This window comes from Ranitomeya variabilis, chromosome 2, assembly GCF_051348905.1.
Source record: "Ranitomeya variabilis isolate aRanVar5 chromosome 2, aRanVar5.hap1, whole genome shotgun sequence".
Lineage (NCBI taxonomy): Eukaryota > Metazoa > Chordata > Amphibia > Anura > Dendrobatidae > Ranitomeya > Ranitomeya variabilis.
The window spans coordinates 351,124,293-351,145,439 of NC_135233.1; the positions used below are offsets into that span (position 1 = coordinate 351,124,293).

Consider the following 21,147-nt stretch of genomic DNA (forward strand, 5'->3'; position numbering starts at 1 on the left):
TGCTGCGTCGTGGGTGCAGCGATGGCGGTGGCGTGGGGGGGGCGGTTGGGAGCTATGGGGGGACTGGCGGTGACCTGAACGGGGAGGGGGCGGAACCCCTGGCCACGCCCCTGCTGACACTCCGGATCCGGGGGGAAAGCCCCAGGGACTTTGGGACCATCTTCAGACAGAAATGTCCTCTAACCTGAAGGAGTTAACAGCGGTGGAGCAGGCAGTTAAAAGACTCCTTGTCTATCTACAGGGCCACCACGTGCGGATATTCTCCGTCAATCGGGTCACCGTGCCATATATCAATCATCAAGGCGGAACCCGTTCCAAATCCCTGATGAACGTGGCAGATCGTCTGCTCCAGCTAACAGAGCAGCACTTTCTCTTGTTGACCACTCTTCATATAAGAGGGATAGAAAATACTGCGGCAAATTACTTAAGCCGCAACACCTTGAGGCAGGGAGAATGGTCCCTAAACGACTTCATCTTCAACCTCATTGTGGAAAGGTGGGGTCAACCGGAGATGGATCTTTTCGCCACAAAGGAAAACAAGAAAGTGAGACAATTCTGCTCTCTGAACCCCAAAGAAAATCCTCTGTCAGTAGATGCCCTCATCACAGACTGGAACTTCAGGCTAGCTTATTCTTTTCCTCCCCTGTCTCTACTTCCTCTGGTGGTGAGGAAAATCAGGAAGGACAAGGCCAGAGTTATAGTAATTGGCCCAGAAGGACGTGGTTTTCATGCCTCAGGACTATGTCAATATCTGACCCATGGGTCTTGCCAGACATCCCAGATCTCCGATCCCAGGGCCCAGTCTACCATCCTCGGGTGGTTGGCCTTCGTCTGACGGCGTGGATTTTGAGCGGTTGCTATTAAGAGATAGAGGTTTCTCTCCGGGCCTGATTAACACTCTGCTGAAGAGCAGAAAAATAATCACCACAAAAATTTGTCAGGATCTGGAAAAGATTTCTTCAAAACTCGGGGGTGGTAGCTGGTCAATCAACACCAATAGACCAGATTTTGGAGTTCTTGCAAAAGGGGTTGGATATGGGGTTATCCCCAAATACTCTTAAAGTATAGGTGTCAGCCTTAGGGGCCCTCTTTGGCTGCAAAATTTCTGAAAATTACTGGATCAGTAGATTCATCAAGGCGACAAAAAGGTTTAGGCCAATGGTGAAGAATAGGGTCATGCTGTGGGACTTAAACTTAGTCCTCTCGGCCATGACAGAAGCCCCATTCGAGCCAATTTCTTCAGCTTCTATTAAAAACCTGTCTCTTAAAGTAGCCTTCCTAGTAGCCCTAACGTCAGCTCGTAGGGTAGGCGACATCTAGGTGTTATCCAGGCTTCCCCCTTACATGCAACTTAGGGATGATAGAGTGATACTTTCCCCTGATCCAGCATATCTTCCTAAAGTAGTGTCCAGATTCCATAGAACACAGGAGTTAGTTCTTCCATCTTTCCTCCCTAATCCTGCTAATGATAAAGGAAGGAAACTACACACTCTAGACCTAAGATGTATCTAGCAGTGACTGATCCTTGAAGATAGATAACGCCCTGTTCGTGTCCTATCAGGGTAGTAGGAAAGGTCATAGAGCATCAAAATCTACGCTAGCTAGGTGGATCAGGGAGGCTATTTTGCTGGCATCTCAAAGGGCAAGCCGGCGCCTGAAGGACTAAGAACGCATTCCACTAGAGCTATGGCTGCCTCGTGGGCGGAGAGGTTAGAGGTGTCGATCGACCAAATATGTAAGGCTGCTACTTGGTCTTCTCCAAACAAATTCTATAACCGTTATAGATTAAACCTGGGTGCTTCCCCTCTTTTGGTGTAAGGGTGCTGCAAGCAGTAGTCCCTCCCTAAACAGTTTACTCTCTGGTGCTGTCATGGACGACCGATAAAGTCTTAGTTACTCACCGGTTAACGGTGTTTTTCGGAGTCCATGACAGCACCCGTACATACCCTCCCGTCTTCTTAAGTTCTTGGTGTACACCTCTTCCTTTTTTTGTATAGTCCACTTGTGGTGAATAGTTAGCAGTAGTATCGTTGTATATAAATTATGCTGTTAACCTTGGTGGTCCTCTTGTGCTCTGTAAACCAACTCATGCGTGGGAGAGGTGCCTCCCTTATGTATCTGTAGGTTTCCTGTTCCTGAAGGGCAGATCCCCTCTCTGTGGTGCTGTCATGGACTCCGAAAAACACCGTTAACCGGTGAGTAACTAAGACTTTCACCATACTTACCATACCATACTATCGCCTGCAAAAAATTAAAAATAATAAACCAACCGTATACTCCCTGTCCGCTGTAATCCAATTAATAACGAGTGTCCCACGACGATCTCCCCTATAGAACAGTGACATCAGGTGATGTCACTGCTCTATAGGCCTCCCAGTGACAAACTGACAGGAGACAATGGCTCCTGCAGTGCATCACTGAAGAGGTTACCTGAGTTCAGCCTCTCACTTTATGGCAAAGCTGCGTGGTAATTTTCCCACACAGTAGTGCCACAAGTGAGAATAGGGACTATTTCTCACAGCGGCAGAGGAATACAGTGCGTAAGGATGCCTTCCGTCATTGTATTGTCAGAGTCCGTGGAGAGCGGTCACATCAGCTGATGTGGCTGCTCTCCACCGGAGATCGTCGTGAGATACTCGTATTAATTGGATATCTGCGGATCAGGTAGTATAGTGTTTATTATTTTTAATATTTTTTACAGGTGAGCAAGGGCTTGTATGTACTGTATGTGTTGTGTATATGTACTGTATGTTTGTACTGGTTTATGTTGTATGTACAGTATGTCGTATGTACTGTATGTGTGTGTATGTGGTTTGTTTTTTTACATTCAACACATTAGCCGGATGATGGGACTACTACTGCCCCATCATTGGCTAATGTGTCAATCACTGACACTGTAGCAGGCATAGCCCCATGGGATTTGTAGTCCCATCTAACGACACACACACACACACACACACACACACACACACACACACACACACACACACACACACACACACACACACACACACACACACACACACACACACACTGACAGCCCGCAGACTCCGCCCGCACACACAGACAAGCAGTCACCGCCTGCACACTCCCTCCTCCCGATCTGCAGCGTTTCATCCGCAGCTAAACCACAGATCTTTTTTACATCTGCGGTTTTGCTGCGGATGTGCCCGACTCAATGCAAGTCAATGGGTGCAGAAACGATGCAGATCCGCACAAACAGCTGACATGCTGCGGACAAAACAACGCTGCGTTTCCGCGTGTTTTTTTCATCAGCAGCATGTGCACAGCGGATTGGGTTTTCCATAGGTTTACATGGTACTGTACACCACATGGGGAAACTGCTGCAGATCCGCAGCATCAAAAATGCTGCGGATCCGCAGTAAAATCCGCAATGTGTGAACATGGCCATACTTTTGGTCTCTGACCAGAGTACCTTCTGTAAGCATGCATGTGGAAGAAGGTGGTCTGCTCAGAAGAGATCAAAGCAAAGAGGGGCTACTGCGACAATGTTGCCGAGGGGCCTACATAAACCTGGAGCTAGCCTTGAGGTAAATGTTAGATAAGTGGGGTGTCTGAGCTCTAGTATGAAGGACCCCAGCCTCCCTACGGTCACCACCAACAGGACTACAGGATGAGCGGGTAAGAAGCAGTGATCCGGCATACACTCCTATTCCCAGACATCTGTATGGGAACAGTTGTGTCAGTCTTTGATCTTTAAATTTAGCAACTTTTTTTCTTAAAAAAAAAAAAAAAAAAAAAAAATGGAGCACCACGACTAAATAATTCTGCGTGTCAATGATGGGATATTTTAAATTAACAATATGGCCGCTATTGTACATTATGGCATTCTGCCCCTATACTGTATCTTAGCAGCTAGGTATTGCTTGCTTTGTGCTATATTCACCAATTTCCAGTGCATATTAAAAACCAGAAAGAAGTTGTTAGAAATGTCTCTACTTCTTGGTCTCGCCTTGAGAACATCTCAAGACTTTCACATTGATTTGCTCTCCCAGCAGAAATCTGCAAACCTTCCAAACTTTAAGAAAAAAAAAAAAAAGGAACTTGTCATTGCAACATTGAAGAAAATGTGTACAAAGGTCACAGCGCTCTGTCCAAGGTTGTGTGCAGACTGCCTACTAGTGGTGCATAATGAGAGTAAACACTGACATCATATCATTTGTCTTCTTTGTTTTCGTCATGTACTTGGTTATTATTTGGGGTGCTCTTTACTTGTCCTCATGCATATCTTACTGTAATCAGGCTTTATTGGACACCTAGATTGATCTTTTGGATACAGTTCGTATTTGGTGTTAATTTGTCATATCACATTATGTCCACTAGAGGGAGCCACTGACCAGTTACTAACTTACTAATATGTTTTGTAGTGGTGATTTTGTTCCAGGAGTTGGAGGCGAAGTTCACATTACGTTTTTCTAAGTAAATCTACTCCAAAGTCCTCTTCCAAGAAAAAAAAAAAAAAAACACCAAACATCTTCACTTCATCCAGAAAACTCAATTTCTTTTCCCATTGTCAGCCATGTGCAATCCATTTTTTTTTTTTTTTTTTTACATCAGCAGTTATTAATAATTTACAAGACCATTTACAGTTTCCTATGTTAAAGAATTGCAAAGTATCGGTTAAAAATCAGATGCTATACGGGTGTCCCTTTATGGGATCCGTTTTTTTTGTTTTTTTTTGGGGGGGGGGGGGGGTTGCACACCACACTCATAGACTTGTATGGGCGAGTTTGACCTAATATACCGTACTTAGAGAAGACACTTCAGCACGCATTAGTTTCTTAACTACTTTACTGCCAGAATTTTTTTCTTAATTTTCCGTCTAAAATAGTGACCTATTCCAAGCGGAAGCTGCCTGAAGGATGGAGCAGTCACTTCAAGCCGCTTCAGAGTTTGAAGCCTGAACCTGTTAAAAGAAGTTAAGAAAGACGGAACAAGTCATTTAGATGTTTTTGTGCGTTCTGTTCATTATTTTTAACATTTGAGGGCGAAATCCGCCTGAAAAAGACATTGCATGCGCACACCACAAGGGAGTCTTGTTGCTGAGTATTCTTGAGGCAGATTTTGGAGACTTTCCAATCCAAACCTCCCCCCAAAAAAACCCATCTCCCAAAAAAGAACTTTTTCCTGAAGTCTTTTTCTTGAAAACGCATCGTTTTATGTTCCTATAAATCCCATATTTGGAGCTAATGATTGTTAATGAAACTTCAGCCATAATATGCATTCTAAAATGGCCATTTATTTTACATAAATATCCATATTTGTTCTTTATTCTCCCCAAGGCGTCAAAATAAAATGTAGACCGAAATACAAATGTAGGTAAATTATACTTGAAACAAAAACCATATATATTGTGTGGTCTGCCATATCTATGTCCCATAAATAGTGGCACATTCTTTACTTCCTGCCCACTTGCATATAGCATTCTGGATACCCCTGTAACCTAAAATCTTAGGGGGGGGGGGGCACTAAATAGTCCTTTCTTGTAAGAAACCTATACTAAAAGTGAGGGGCCCCGTTAGATACTGCAATGGTTCATACAAATCTTCAAATCACACTCGTTATAACAAGTCTTTTATTTACTGACAGCACCAACCACAATGATGTCAGAGGGAACCCGAAATATCGTAGAGGCAATGAAGGTGCATGGCGTTCGAAAAGTGTTGGGCTGCATGTCTTGTACGTATATTGTTTTGTTTTATCCAAGAGTCAATTTGAAGGTGGTAGGGGGAGTTTTTACGGACGGTGGGACACGTGTGATGTATTAGCAAATGTTAAATTATAGGCCTTGTTTATCCGAACATGAAGCTAGGCCCTGTTGCCCATAGTGACCAATCGCAGCACAGCTTTCTTTTTCCTGGTGTAATTTCATAAATGAAAGCCGAACTCTGATTGGTTATTTATTGTTGCTATGGACATCCATACCAGTGGTGGAGCCCTGTTTCTCAGTATCTTCACCACATGCCCCCATGAAAGATCACAAAGTGGGCACTAGATTTTAATCAATATAACCTAACCAAAGAAAACGGCACAAGAAATAAATAGATATATTGGTATAATTTAGTTATGTGTACTTCAAATCCAGAACCAAGATCGTGGTCATGAGAGTGAACTGCAAATCACACACATTTTTCAGAAAATCAAAGTAGATGAAAATATCATCCATTCTCACCAGCCATGATGTGTTTTTTTTTCATTTTTTGGCACGTTTGCAATTTACAATAGCCCTAACCACCATCTTGGTTTCATAAACGACATAGTTCATATGACTGCTTGCTGGAGGTCCGACCACTGGGACCCCAGCAATGACAAGAATAGAGGTCCCAAAATCCCGTGTGGGGGCATGTGGTAGTCCAGCATCAACATATTGATGACCCACCCTAAGGGCCAGTCTCACACGTCCAGATAATTCCGGTACCGGAGTTATCCGTGTCCGTGAGCTCACGTGGCACATCAGTGTGGCACACGTGCGGCAGCCGTGTGCCGACTGAGTACCACACGGACCGTGCAGGAGACAGCGCTACAGTAAGCGCTGTCCCCCCAGCGTGTGGTGCTGAAGCCGCCATTCATTCCTTCTCTCCAGCAGTGTTCGCTGGAGAGAAGGAATGAAAAATCAATGTGTTTTTTTTTATTATTTTTGTGTTTAAAATAAAGATCCTTGTCACGTGCCGCCTCCCACCCCCTGTGCGCCCGCCCGCTGGCATTAAAATAATCACCCAGCTCCCTCGATGCTTCCTCTCAGCGCCGCAGCTTGTCCTGTATGAGAGGTCACGTGGTGCCGCTCATTACAGTGATGAATATGCGGCTCCACCTCCCATAGGGGTGGAGCTGCATACTCATCACTGAAATGAGCGGTACCACGTGACCTCATACAGGACAAGCTGCGGCGCTGAGAGGAAGCATCGAGGGAGCTGGGTGATTATTTTAATGCCAGCGGGCGGGCGCACGGGGTGGGAGGCGGCACGTGACAAGGATCTTTATTTTAAACACAAAAATAATAAAAAAAACATTTGATTTTTCATTCCTTCTCTCCAGCGAACACTGCTGGAGAGAAGGAACGAATGGCGGCTTCAGCACCACACGCTGGGGAAACAGCGCTTACTGTAGCGCTGTCTCCTGCATGGTCTGTGTGGTACTCAGGCGGCACATGGACAGCATCCGTGTGCGGTACGTGTTTACTTGGACCCATTGACTTTAATGGGTCCGTGCGCTCCCACGAACACTGACATGTCTCCGTGTTTTTCAAACGGACACACGGTGCGTGAAAACACGCTGCGTGAAAACACGCTGACATGTGCAGAGACATTTATTTTAATGTGTCTACGTGAGTCAGTGTCTCCGGTACGTGAGAAAACTGTCACCACACGTACTGGAGCCACTGACGTGTGAAACAGGCCTATCAGATCACTGGGGTGGGTGTGAAGTCCTTAAATGTCTCTGTTAATTTTTGACACCGGCATTTACAATGCGTCATTCCAGGAGACTAAAAAAAATAACGTGTAAAGATTAAAATCGCCCCCTATTAAAGAAAATACACAAAAATAAACATATTTGCTATCTCCATGTCCATAAAAGTCCGGTCTAACAAAAAATAAAAATGAATTATCCCAATTGGTAAACGGCATTATGAGGAAAAAAATGGAAACCCAAGATACCAATTTTTTTCCGGTCACTTCAACACCACAAAGAAAGGCAACCAAAATGTTGTATCTGCGACAAATTGGTATAATAAAAAAAAAAAAAAAAAAATGGTAGCTCGGGGTGCAAATAAACAAGCCCTCGTACAGCTCCGTTAATCAATAACATTAGGTGTCAAAACATGGCGACATTAGTAAGAGGTTTTTAAAAAAAAAAAATAAATTTCAGAACGTAAATATAAAACAAAATTTGGTATCCCTGTAAGGTCACGTTCAGTATTTTACATCAGTGTTTGAAAGACAAAATCAGGAGTGGGTGAAAAATAGAAGTGGTGACTAGAGATAGGCGAACCCGAACAGTAAAGTTCGGCATCCGTACCAAACACGTCCTGTTCGGGCACGGACACCGAACACTAACTTCACCAGGAAGTCAGTGTTAGGCTGCCGTCATACTAACAGTATTTGGTCAGTATTTTACATCAGTATTTGTAGGCCAAAACCAGGAGTGGGTGATAAATGCAGAAGTGGTGCATATGTTTCTATTATACTTTTCCTCTAATTGTTCCACTCCTGGTTTTGGCTTACAAATTCTGATGTAAAATACTGACCAAATACTGCTAGTGTGACGGCAGCCTTACTGTTCGGGTTCGGCCTCCCTAAAACCGGGTGTTTGTCCCGCTGTCATGTGTGTGACAGTGCGGCAAACACAGCTTCCGATTGGCGGTGAAATCATCCCCGCTGGTCAGAGAGCTGCGGTTCCCACGCTCTCAAATGACAGTATGAGGTATAAAGTTTACCTCCGGTCACTGGTGTCAGCGGATGGGACTATTGCTCCCATCATCTGACACCTGCTGTCGCTAATAACAGTGACAGCAGGAGCAGCTGATGGGAGTATTCATCAGCTCATCAGCCGCTCCTGCGCTGTAAATTAATAATTAAAAAAAAAAAAAAAACTGTCTGGGTTCCCCTGTATTCTCTATAACCAGCCAGGCAAAACCCACAGCTGAGGGCTGCAACCCTCAGCTGTCAGCTTCAGCAAGGCTGGTTATCAAGAATAGAGGGGTCCTCACACTGTTTTTATAAATTTAAATAATTTTAAAAAACCTGTGTGAAGTCCAACCCCCCCATTTTTGACAATCAGCCTTGCTAAAGCAGACAGCTGGGGGCTGCTATTCTTAGGCTGGTAAGAGGCCATGGATATTTGCCCGCCTCCATCCTAAAAATAGCAGCCCGCAGATGCCCAGTAAAGGCACATCTATTAATGCTCCAGTCCAGGAGCTTTGCCTGGCTTTTCCCACTTGCCCTGTAGCGTTGGCAAGTGGGGTTTATATTTGTGGGGTTGATGTCACCTTTGTATTGTCAGGTGACATCAAGCCCACGGATTAATAATGAAGAGGTGTCTGAGACACCTATCCATTACTAATCCTATAGTTGTATGGTAAAAAAAAACAGCCAGAATAAAGTCCTTTATTAGAAATAAAATAAAACACTTTTTTATTTAAAAATAATAAACAGTTATACTCGCCTAATGCCTAATTCCACTGAAGCCCTTGTCTTCTAAAAATAAAAAAATAAAACCCTATCCCTCACAGAATTATTTTTGTTTTTTTGTACAATTTTACTGCTCTTGGATTTTATTTTTTTTTTACCATTTTCCAGTATATTGGATGGTAAAATGCACAGTGTCCTTCAAAACTACAACTTGTCCCCCGAGAAACAAGCCCCATCTTGCTACATAGAGGGAAAAATAAAAGTTATGGCTCTTGAAAAAAGGGGAAGATTGGAATGGGGGGAGGAGGAATCGACCAGTTAAAAAGGAGTAAAGGTTTTTTGTTTTGTTTTTTCAGTTTTTGATCTCCATAATATTTAATTTTGATAATAAAGTTATTTGATATGTTCATTAATATTATCTGGGATGTCCATATCACAGAAAGTATTTTTGATGACCCAAATTTACTGCTTTAAAAAAAAATCCCTATACAGCTGTCAGTTTGGGTCATTAAATACGGAGTTGTACCTGTAATACTATAACGAACCTTACACTAAAAACATTAGATATCCTGTGTTGTATATGGTGTGCAGTGATTTATATGAATTTAGAGAGTTTTTTTTTTGTTGTTTTTTTTTAGAAGTGCTAAAGTATTTTAATGCAGTCTCTATAACATTGTTTATTGAAATAAGATACTTCAATTTTAAAGGGAAATTCCTTTAAAACTAGAGTTTCCCATTGTTCGTATTAGGATGTTGCGGCTTTGCCGTTTGCTAAATTGTGGTTAGAATAAGTATGAGCTAGACCTTAGCAATGAAAACTATTGCCAATGGGTGACAGTCGGATCTTCATGCTTTTTGGATTCTCACGTGACAGGTCATGCGTATCAATTGAGCGGAGCTAAACATACTAGACAGAACCCGTTTATAGATCTGGTGCCAATTTTGGAAGAGTTAATGTTTCTAATACTGGAGAACTCCTTTACTACAGTATATACATTTGTGATGCCTTAAATCTTTGATAATTAATGTATTTCTTTTGAAGCTTTCCTGCAGTGGGATATCGCCAAAGTACCACCTGCCTTATTGCCAGTGACTGAGGATCACATCCGGATGCAAAAGATCCTTCAAGGCTCCGGTTTGGACTACGTGGCTGTGCTTCCTCCCCACATTGCAGGTCAGTGGGATCATTGGGGTTTTCAGAAATATTATGGATACCACAGTTTTATGTACAATCTCTTATTATACAGAGGCTGGCGGTTAGGTTTTGGACATTATAACCCACCATGGTTGACAGTGACAGGTCTTCTATATTCAACATTTTTGGTGCCATGTGAAGCTGTTGGCAGCCGCATATGTATTAGACCGGTCATACACAGGGCTGCCACTAGGATTTTCAGGGCCGCATACTGGCAAAATTTTCAGTCCCCCTTGAGACCCAAACTCGACCTCTGCTCCGCCTCCACCCCTCAAACCTTCCACAGTCCCACTGCCCACTCTTGAAAAAACTCCTTCTGGACAACGTCCTCACCAATCACACATTATCAATATATTCAGCAGCTTTTGTTTTGGCAGACACCACGACAAGGTCGACTCTTAGCAGCGGGCTACTCTAACCAATTAAACATTACTTAAAATATCCAATACTCTTTTTAGGTAATAGTACCACATATAAGGGACAAATACCGCCACACCATGACCAGACCACATATTGCCAACACATAGTGACCAAACACTACAATACTGATCATTAATAAAAACACAATACTAAGTGCCATTATACACAGGAGATCTGTATATAGTGTACAGGTAATACAGGGATCAACAGTGACATTATACACAGGAACTCTGTATATAGTGTACAGGTAATACAGTGACCAACAGTGACATTATACACAGGAGGCCGGACTCTGCATAAAATAACAGTTATCTAGAGCACGGCTTCCAGAGCACATTCCCCACTTTTTCCCTTTCTTCTACACTACACAGCCGAGTACAGACTTGCACCCACAATTAATACATAAGTTATTATGCAACCCACCATTCCAAATATTAATTGTAATCCACCACTGTGCCCCCACTAACTATACATAGCCACTTTCCCCACCTAATAAATAAATTAGCCTCTGTACTCTTTCCCTCAACTCAATACCAGTCACTGCATCCTCATCGGCCCCAAATCTGTACCTCTCATTCCCGATTCATTATATTTACATGCCCCTTCTGCCCTAATTCATTATGTCAGGTTTTCTCTCTCTCCCACCCCCACCCTCTAGTTCATTATCAACTTTTCTCCCCCACACTGAATTTATCATTATTTGCAGTCTCTCTCTCCTCCCTCACTTCATCATTTGCAGTCCCCCTCCCCCACTCACTTCATTTGCAGGACCCTTACTGTTGTGAACTCCGTTTTCAGGCTCCCTCTTGTGGTCACAGATGGTATTGTGTGACTTTGGTTTTTTGGCTCCCCCTGGTGGTTTGGTTTATTATCCTGCGGGTCTGGCTGGATCAGCTGCCTCGTTATTCTCCAGGGAGGCTCCTATTTAGCTCTGCTTCACTTCCACTTGTTGCCGGCTGTCAATGTATTCAGTGCTATTCTGATTACTCCTGATTATCTCGTTTTCTGCCTCTTCAGGATAAGCTAAGTTCTGTTTGAATATTTTTTGCTCATCTGCCTGCAATATGATTTCTGTGTATGATGAGTCTAGTCCAGCTTGCTAATATGTGATTTCTTGTTGCTGGTAAGCTCTGGGGTACGGAGTTGCTTCCCCCGCACCGTTAGTTGGTGCGGGGGCTCGAGCAATCTCTGCGTGGATATTTTGAATAGGGTTTTTTATTGACCGCACAGTTCCCTTCCTATTTTCTGCTATCTAGTATTAGCGGGCCTCATTTGCTTAATCTAATTTCATCTCTGCGTTTGTGCTTTCCCCTTAACTCACCGTTAATATTTGTGGGGGGCTATTCTATATCTTTGGGGTCATTCCACTGAGGCAAGAGAGGACTTTCTTTCCCTCCAGGAATATTCAGTTTCTCAGGCCGTGAAGAGACGTCTAGGATTTTCAGGTTACGTTCCATGGCTGCCTATAGTTGTGTGCGGATAGGATCAGGTTGCGGTCAATCTAGTTACCACTTCCCCAGAGCTAGTCGTCTGTTCAGTTACTTAGCTAGTCCGACCTGCGATCCTTGCCACTAGGATCATAACACCCTACCCCCACTCACTTCAGCATTTGCAGTCATCTGACCGAAAGTCCAGAGGCTGGAGGGAGCGGGAGTTGCGCAGCCGTCCAGGTTAGACTGCTGTGGAGCTCCGAGAGAAGCTTCCAGCGCCGAGGTGTGTGCTGTGCACAGAACTTCATTGCACGATGGGGCCCGGTGAGCAGAAACATGAGGCGGGGCCCCGACTGTTCCAGGGCCCCCTCTGTACTGGGCCTGGGCCCCATACAGCAGTAAGGGCAGTAATGCCCTTATGGTGACAATGGCCATACATGTTAATGTTATCCAAACCTGCTGATTTCAGAGGGTTCAACTGACTACCTAATTTGTATGGGGGGCCTCCAGACTCAATGGCAACTGCAGACGGCAGGGGAGAGAGGGATCAGGCACTTGGCTTCCAATATGTCCCATCATTTTTATTCCATGGAAGATACCGTATATACTTGAGTATAAGCCGACCCCCCCTAATTTTGCCACAAAAAACTGGGAAAACTTATTGACTCGAGTATAAGCCTAGGGTGGAAAATGCAGCAGCTACCGGTGAATTTCAAAAATAAAAATAGATGCTCCATACCGTTCATTATTGCCCCATAAGATGCTCCATATATAGCTGTGCCACATATAATGCTCCATACATTTCATTATGGCCCCATAGATGCTCCATATAAAGCTGTGACACCTATATAATGCTCTGCACCGTTCATTATGGTCCCATAGATGCTCCACATAAAGCTGTGCCATATATAATGCTCTGCACCGTTCATTATGGCCCCATAGATGCTCCATAGAAAGCTGTGCCATATATAATGCTCTGCACCTTTCATTATGGCCCCATAGATGCTCCACATAAAGCTGTGCCATATATAATGCTCTGCACCGTTCATTATGGCCCCATAGATGCTCCATAGAAAGCTGTGCCACATATAATGCTCTGCACCGTTCATTATGGCCCCATAGATGCTCCACATAAAGCTGTGCCATATATAATGCTCTGCACCTTTCAGTATGGCCCCATAGATGCTCCATAGAAAGCTGTGCCATATATAATGCTCTGCACCTTTCAGTATGGCCCCATAGATGCTCCATAGAAAGCTGTGCCATATATAATGCTCTACACCGTTCATTATGGCCCCATAGATGCTCCACATAAAGCTGTGCCATATATAATGCTCTGCACCGTTCATTATGGTCCCATAGATGCTCCACATAAAGCTGTGCCATATATAATGCTCTGCACCGTTCATTATGGCCCCATAGATGCTCCATAGAAAGCTGTGCCATATATAATGCTCTGCACCGTTCATTATGGCCCCATAGATGCTCCATATAAATCTGTGCAATATATAATGCTGCTGCAATAAAAAAAAAAAATGACATACTCTCCTCTCTTGCTGCCCGCAGCTCCTCAGCGTCCCGTCTCAGCATCTCTCCGCACTGACTGTTCAGGCAGAGGGCGGCGCGCACACTAGTACGTCATCGCGCCCTCTTACCTGAACAGTCAGAGCAAGAGGACAGGAAGACGGAGCGGCGCCCGGCGTGTGGAACGCGGACAGGTAACTATGACATACTTACCTGCTCCCGGCGTCCCTGGCTCCTTATCCCGGACAGATGGTCTCCTGGTGCCGCAGCCTCTTCCTCTGTCAGCGGACACCGTTACCATCATTAGAGGAATGAATATGCGGCTCCACCCCTATGGGAGTGGAGTCCATATTCATAACTTTAATGAGCGGTCCCACGTGACCGCTGAACAGGGGAAGAGCTGCGGCACCGAAGACCGTGGGACGGGCAGGGGGAGCGCCAGGAGCGCCGGAACTAGGTGATTATGCGACAGTCCTCTCTCCCCCTCACCCGCCGACCCCACCGCCGATCATGACTCGAGTATAAGCCGAGAGGGGCAATTTCAGCCCAAAAATTTGGGCTGAAAATCTCAGCTTATACTCGAGTATATACGGTCAATTGCCATTAGCGGGGTCTGGTAAGGACCATTTCTCAATAGGGAGGGGAGAGTAAGTCTGCAAAGATGAGTGGCCAAAATTCCTCCAGAGTTTTCTGAAAGACTTATTGCCAGTTATTGCAAACTCTTGATTGCAGTTGTGCTGCTAAGGGTGACCCAATCAGTTATTAGGTTTAGGGGGCAATCACTTTTTTGCCCACACAGGGCCCTGTAGGTTTGGATTTCTTTTTCCACTAATAATAAAGACCTTCATTTAAAAACTGCATTTTGTGATTACTTGTGTTATTTTTGTCTAATATTTACATTTGTTTGGTTGAAACATTTAAGTGTGACAAACGTGCAAAAGAATAGGAAATCGGGAAGGGGCGAACACTCTCACACAACTGTATCCGTTAAAATTGCATGCTGTACCGTTGATCCATATAGAATCCAATTTTTTCCTTTTTTTTTTGCTCACCCATAGACTTGAATAGGTGAGGCTCATCTGAAATATGAAGACTAGTGAATGCGACAGGTTTTTTTTTTTTTTTCCACATTATTATTTTTTGAACAGCCTTATTGAAAAAGTGCCGTGTTTTGTTTTTTTTTGTTGTTTTTTTTACTATGTTTCCACAATTAGTATTTGATGACTTTTTGATGTTGCAAAGTTGTTTTTGTATTTTGATTTTTTACAGCATTGCTGCACCTATTAGGTTACGTGTATTTTATTTTTTTTTCCATTGTATCTTTTGAGTGCATATTTTTTCTACATATTTGTGTTTTTGATAATTTGGCTTTGACAAATCTTTATTGATAAATTTCATGATGTTCTTAAAAATAATGTGTAGAAGTAGCGATACCTTAGCGGTGGTACTAAAGCAACATTAGGTGTTCTCAGAATCGTGGGCTCTGTACACTGTCAATATGCTGGAGATGCCTCTGTTGTCAGTCCGATCCATGTATATAATACGGTAACTCCTGTCTCTACCTGTGCAGATAATAAGCCTTTCACTGGAGATTACACTGTGAAAGTTGGCGAGCGCGGAGGGAATGTGATCTCCACCAACGACCTCGGCGACTTCTTCCTTCGCTGTTTGAACACATCCGAGTATGATGGGAAAAACGTCACCTTATCTCGTGACTACACTGGCTTGTAACGACTCTCTTTATTGTTTAAGGATGCAATAACATTCCTAACTAATGCCATTCATTTTCAAATATTGTTACACTAATGCAAAAAAAAAAAATTTCTAAAATCTTTTAAAATTTCATCTAATAGTGTAAAACTTCATCCTTTTATTACTGTTTTCATTTCAACTAACACTCGAGATGTAATAATGACAAACTTGCAATAAAACCTCTTTCCATTGGATAGAAGTGCATGATTTTTTTTTTTTTATTATTTAATGAAATTATTAATATCTGCCTTGCTTCTAACTAGATCTCCCCATTAGGCCACGTGCACACGTTCAGTATTTTACATCAGTATTTGTAAACCAAAACCAGGAGTGGAACAATCGGAGGAAAAGTAGAATAGAAACACGTCACCACTTCTGTATTTTTTACCCGCTCCTGGGTTTTGGCTTACACATACTGATGTAAAATACTGAATGTGAGAACATGACCTTATGCGGAGATTGTGGAGCTAAGAGCCAATTTTATTATGCTATAGTGAAATGTTCTGCAATTTTCTAATATGCCTTTTGATTTTTAAAAGGGGTTTTCCAGTTCTGAAAAACCCTTGGAGCCCCGGCTGCAGTTAGTTTTTTTTATTTATTTTTATTTATTTTTATTTTTTATTTTTTAAACAATGCATTACTTGCCCTTTCCAGGGTCCAGCGCAGAGTGTCCACCGCTGCTCAGTGTCTGTTATTGTCTGCAGCTGTGATATCACGTCGACTTAACGGAGCTCAGCAGCTTGTGCTGTCAACCCCATGCCTACAGCCTAATATGGTGGAGGTTCAAAGATGTTTTGGGGTTGTTTTTCTGCCTCTTGCACTGAGTGCCTGGACTGTGTGCAAAGCATCATGAAATCTGAAGATTACCAAAGGATTTGGGGTCACAATGTAGTGCCCAGCGTCAGAAAGCCAGGTTTGCATCCTAGGTCATGGGTCTTCCAGCAGGACATGTGCCTTTTTCCGAAAATGGGAAAACTCCTTTAAATTCCCTGCTGTTCTCAAGATTTAATTTTGCTGTTTTGAATACAACCCTTATTTAAAATTAAAAAAAAACAAAACTGTTAGACCTAATCTCCTGCATCAAGCTGTAATGGGAAACTTAGAGCACATTAACACTTACTGTATTATGGCTCTATACAATCTCGTCGTTAAAAAAAAATAAAATTGTATAATTTTTTTATTTGGGGGACAAGTGCTCCTACCAATCCAGATTACTATTTTCATATATAAAAACATATGGACAGGATCCCTTTATAAAATTCCTTAAGATTGGGGGAAGTACTCAAGTGCAAGAATAACATTTTGGGAGGCTAGTCAGTCCTTTTATCTGACCTAGGCCAGGGTCACACTTGTGAGAGTGATGCGAGAAACTCGCGCATCAAAACCGGGCACTGCCGCCGGCACTCGGGACCAGAGTGTGCGGCTGCATAGAAATACATGCAGCCACATACTCCTGTCCCGGTGCCAGCTGCAGTGCTGGGTATTGATGCGCGAGTTTCTCGCATCACACTTGCGAGTGTGACCCCAGCCCTATTTCTAGATCTAGGATTAGTGATGTGAATATACTAGTTACTCGAGATTTCTCGAGCACGCTCGGGGGTCCTCCGAGTATTTTTTAGTGCTCGGAGATTTAGTTTTTATCGCCGCAGCTGAATGATTTACATCTGTTAACCAGCATAAGTACATGTGGGGGTTGCCTGGTTGCTTGGGAATCCACATATGTAATCAAGCTGGCTAACAGATGTAAATCGTTCAGCTGCGGCGATGAAAACTAAATCTCCGAGCACTAAAAAATACTCAGAGGACCCCCGAGCGTGCTCGAGAAATCTCGAGTAACGAGTATATTCGCTCATAACTAGATATGACGCCATCATCCATCCCTTCATAACTGCTCAGGGAAAAGTAGTCATTCCCCTGTTTGTGTTACTAGACTTCCGTTTACTGTCCCAGTTTTTCCAAAATTGCACTGAGCAAGCAAAGCCTAAAAGGCCTCATCAGAGCGAGATGCCAATAATACATGTCTCAGAGATTTGTAGAATTCTCGTCCAATTGCCAAGTCAGTATTACGTAGCTCCCTGCAAACCGCCATAATCCCTCTTCCGATTTGCAGGCGGGACGTTATCATTGCGGCATGATATTTAATATAATAATAATTTCATCAGGCCTACTAATCAGATTGAGGCGCTGGGATGCCAGCGGGTAGGAGGCTATTCGCAGGGCTCCCTCTTGACCTGGATCGGGGTCCTGTGAATTTATTTGCTCAACTGTGTCAAGTCAAGAAGTGAGATGGCTCATTCATAGAGTCTTGTGTAATAAATCAGAAACCTTCCAAAAACAGACCGTTTGGTGGCACAAAGATGATGGATGCATGTAATTATCCCTATGTGCTGCTGCTGCGGGGTACACGTACATGGTGGGGTGGTGCAGGGTGTGCACGTTACTCGGCCTGCAGGGCGGGAACTGGTAACGGTGCATTATTAGTGAATATTCTAGCAGCAGCTCCTCTGGTTCATTACTCCACAGGAAATGCTTTCGCTGCCTCCCCCTCCTTTTTCACTTCAGCAATCCCCACCTCTCTGCTCATCCATCGTGCTTTTCCTCTCTGGTTCCTGTAGGATGGAATGCATTATTTCCTAGCCCCCCATCCTTCTGAGTCACCAGCCCTCCTTTCTAACCCTCAGCCTCACTCATAAATCACGCGCTATAATGGCACTGTCCTCTCGCCTCCACGTTCCTGTTATGACTCCTCTGGGCTTCTTAATGTTCTCGTTCTGCACTTTCCTCTCAGTCTCCCATGGGTCTCTGACATGTAAGACAAGCAGTCTGGAGGTGAATATGTTAATACTGCAAAAGCAAGGCTCCAGCTTAAAGATGGCCATAGTCAAGACATTTCAGGTGGTTAAAATGGCTTGGTCTAAGGCTTATCTGTTGAGTAATTGGAGACCTACAGATAGCTTGGCCTTCGTTTGAGCTATTACATTTGGAGGCCAAATGTTGCAGAGTCGCCCATTGAAAACAGGTGTTCAAAATCAAGCACACAGCCATGTAACCTCTATAGACAAAGATGGGTAGCAATAGTGCGGGTCGTAATGAAGAGCTTGGTAGCTTTTACTTCGGCACATTATCGGATGCCACCTTTGATTAGGACAGATCGAGCAGATCAGACATTTCTCATCGGCTGCTCTACCATGAAGCACTAAACGACAAACTTCCTGAGAAATACCTCCAAGAGCTAAAGTGACAAATGTATATTAAAATAAAATTCCTTTGTTGCATTAAGAACTGCTTGTTGAAAGCTATATGAAATGGATTTCTATGGATAAGTAGCTGCTCACGTTCCTAAGGGTTCCACTACACCTTACATGGAAATGGGCTGATGAACGATCGCTTGGTGGTTGGATAAAGCATTATTTAGCAACGGCTCAAAATACATCAACCAATATTGTATTTGTTTTTTCAGCTTATGATACAGCCCATGCTTATCGGTCAAAAAAAAAACAAAACCAAAAGCCTCCATGCCTGACCAGTGTTTTGAGTGATAACGGACCTTAGCTGCTCCGTCATCAGGTGAAATTATCAATCAATCATTCATTATGATCAAAAATTGACCATCGAAGAAGAGTTAACTTGTGTATGGACTCCGTAAGACCCATATACACAATACCAATCGTTCGGATGGAGTGGTGTAAAAGATGGGATTGCTGGACTCTGGAACGGAGAAGAACGGCTTTTCACTAATGGTCAGTCTTATGGACACGTGGAGGAGATGTAATAATATGGGGCTGATAATTTTTTTTTTTAGCGGTTATTTCAATTGATGGTAATATTAATTCTACAGTGTGCAAAGATGTTTTTGGCAGTTGTCTGTCCCCAAAGTAGGAATCATTCTTTCCAGTGTCATGTAGATGAATAGTATTGTAAGATACAGCCAGTGATAAGTGCCGATGCACCAAGAAAGCTCCAGACAATAGTTGGAAGTCCAGCACATCTTGGTTTAAAATCCCATAATCTTTATGGTAAATCCACCAAACTATAGAAGGAATTTTGATGAATTTACAGTAAAGATGATCCGATTTTTAAACCATCGTGTGCTGAACTTCAAACTATCATTGGACTTTCCTGTTTCAACTTGTGTGTGAGCGCTGTAGAGAAATAAGGTGATGAGTTTGGTGGAGAGCAACTCAAGTGGACAGCTTAGAGCACCGTAGGATGAAGTGGTAGGCCAATTGTGTGCCCTACCTTCTTATGTCTGACCCTTCACATGTTATTGTATCTTAAAGGGTACAAATTCCTAGACCCACTCCAAAGTCTTGGGGAAAGGTTTCCCAGATGAGAATAGGTTGTTATAGCCGCAAAAAGCCCACGTCCAGATTAACAGCCTCAGTGTTGGTATGCAATGTCCCACATGGTATCCGGGTGTTCGCATATGTTTGCTCATGTAATGTATATTTATAGGGGACCATCAAGCTCAATAGAGCAGTGGTGTACAAGTGCTTTTTAAAGGGGGTACAGTTTGCCAGTCCGGGGTATGGATGGACTATTCCGGCAGACTGCGGGGTTATGATGTGTCTTTGTCCAGCAAAACATCATAGTCACATGTTTGAATGGACACCAAACTACCAAAATTTTACCTTGGATGATTAGAGAAAGGTCTGGTTTCTTCATAAATTGTCCATGTACTCATCATATACAGTTATATGAAAAAGTTTGGGCACCCCTATTAATCTTGAGCTTAATGTTTTATATTATAAAAATTGTTTTTTTTGCAACAGCTATTTCAGTTTCATATATCTAATAACTGTTGGACACAGTAATGTTTCTGCCTTGAAATGAGGTTTATTGTACTAACAGAAAATGTGCAATCTGCATTCAAACTAAATTTGACAGGTGCATAAGTATGGGCACCCTTATAATTTTCTTGTTTTCAATACTCCTACCTACTTTTTACTGACTTACTAAAGCACTTTTTTGGTTTTGTAACCTCATTGAGCTTTGAACTTCATAGCCAGGTGTATGCAATCATGAGAAAAGCTACTTAACCCCTTCACCCCAAAGCCTGTTTTCACCTAAGTGACACGGCCAATTTTTACAATTCTGACCACTGTCACTTTATGAGGTCATAACTCTGAAACGCTTCAACGGATCCTGGTGATTGAGATTGTTTTCTCGTGACATATTGTACTTTATGATAGTGGTAAAACTTCTTCGATATGACTTGCATTTATTTGTGAAAAAAACAGAAATTTGTCGAAAATTATGAAAATTTAGCAATTTTCAAATTTTTCGTTTTTATGCCCTTAAATTAGAGAGTTATATCACATAATATAGTTAATAAACAACATTTCCCACATGTCTGCTTTACATCAGCACAATTTTGGAAACATAATTTTTTTTTGTTAGGGAGTTATAAGGGTTAAAAGTTGACCAGCGATTTCTCATTTTTGCAACAAAATTTGCAAAACCATTTTTTTTACGGACCGCCTCAAACTTGAAGTGACTTTGAGGGGTCTATATGACAGAAAATGCCCAAAAGTGACACCATTCTAAAAACTGCACCCCTCAAGGTACTCAAAACCACATTCAAAAAGTTTATTAACCCTTCAGGTGCTTCACAGGAATTTTTGGAATGTTTAAAAAAAATTGAACATTTAACTTTTTTTTCACAAAATTTTTACTT

General features: G+C 42.8%; 1 protein-coding gene across 2 annotated transcripts in view; it reads left to right on the forward strand.

The window, feature by feature from the left end:
* Window positions 1-16,058, forward strand: part of BLVRB (biliverdin reductase B) — a 37,014-nt gene extending 20,956 nt beyond the window's left edge. The window contains exons 3-5 of one of the 2 annotated variants that reach the window (XM_077285575.1): window positions 5,611-5,700; window positions 10,192-10,323; window positions 15,289-16,058. In XM_077285575.1, the coding sequence (XP_077141690.1) occupies window positions 5,611-5,700; window positions 10,192-10,323; window positions 15,289-15,449 (383 nt within the window). In that variant the 3' untranslated portion in view covers window positions 15,450-16,058. The remainder of the gene's footprint in view (window positions 1-5,610; window positions 5,701-10,191; window positions 10,324-15,288) is intronic. The other variant, XM_077285576.1, reaches the window with a different exon arrangement.
* The last annotated feature ends 5,089 nt before the right edge of the window (window positions 16,059-21,147 follow it).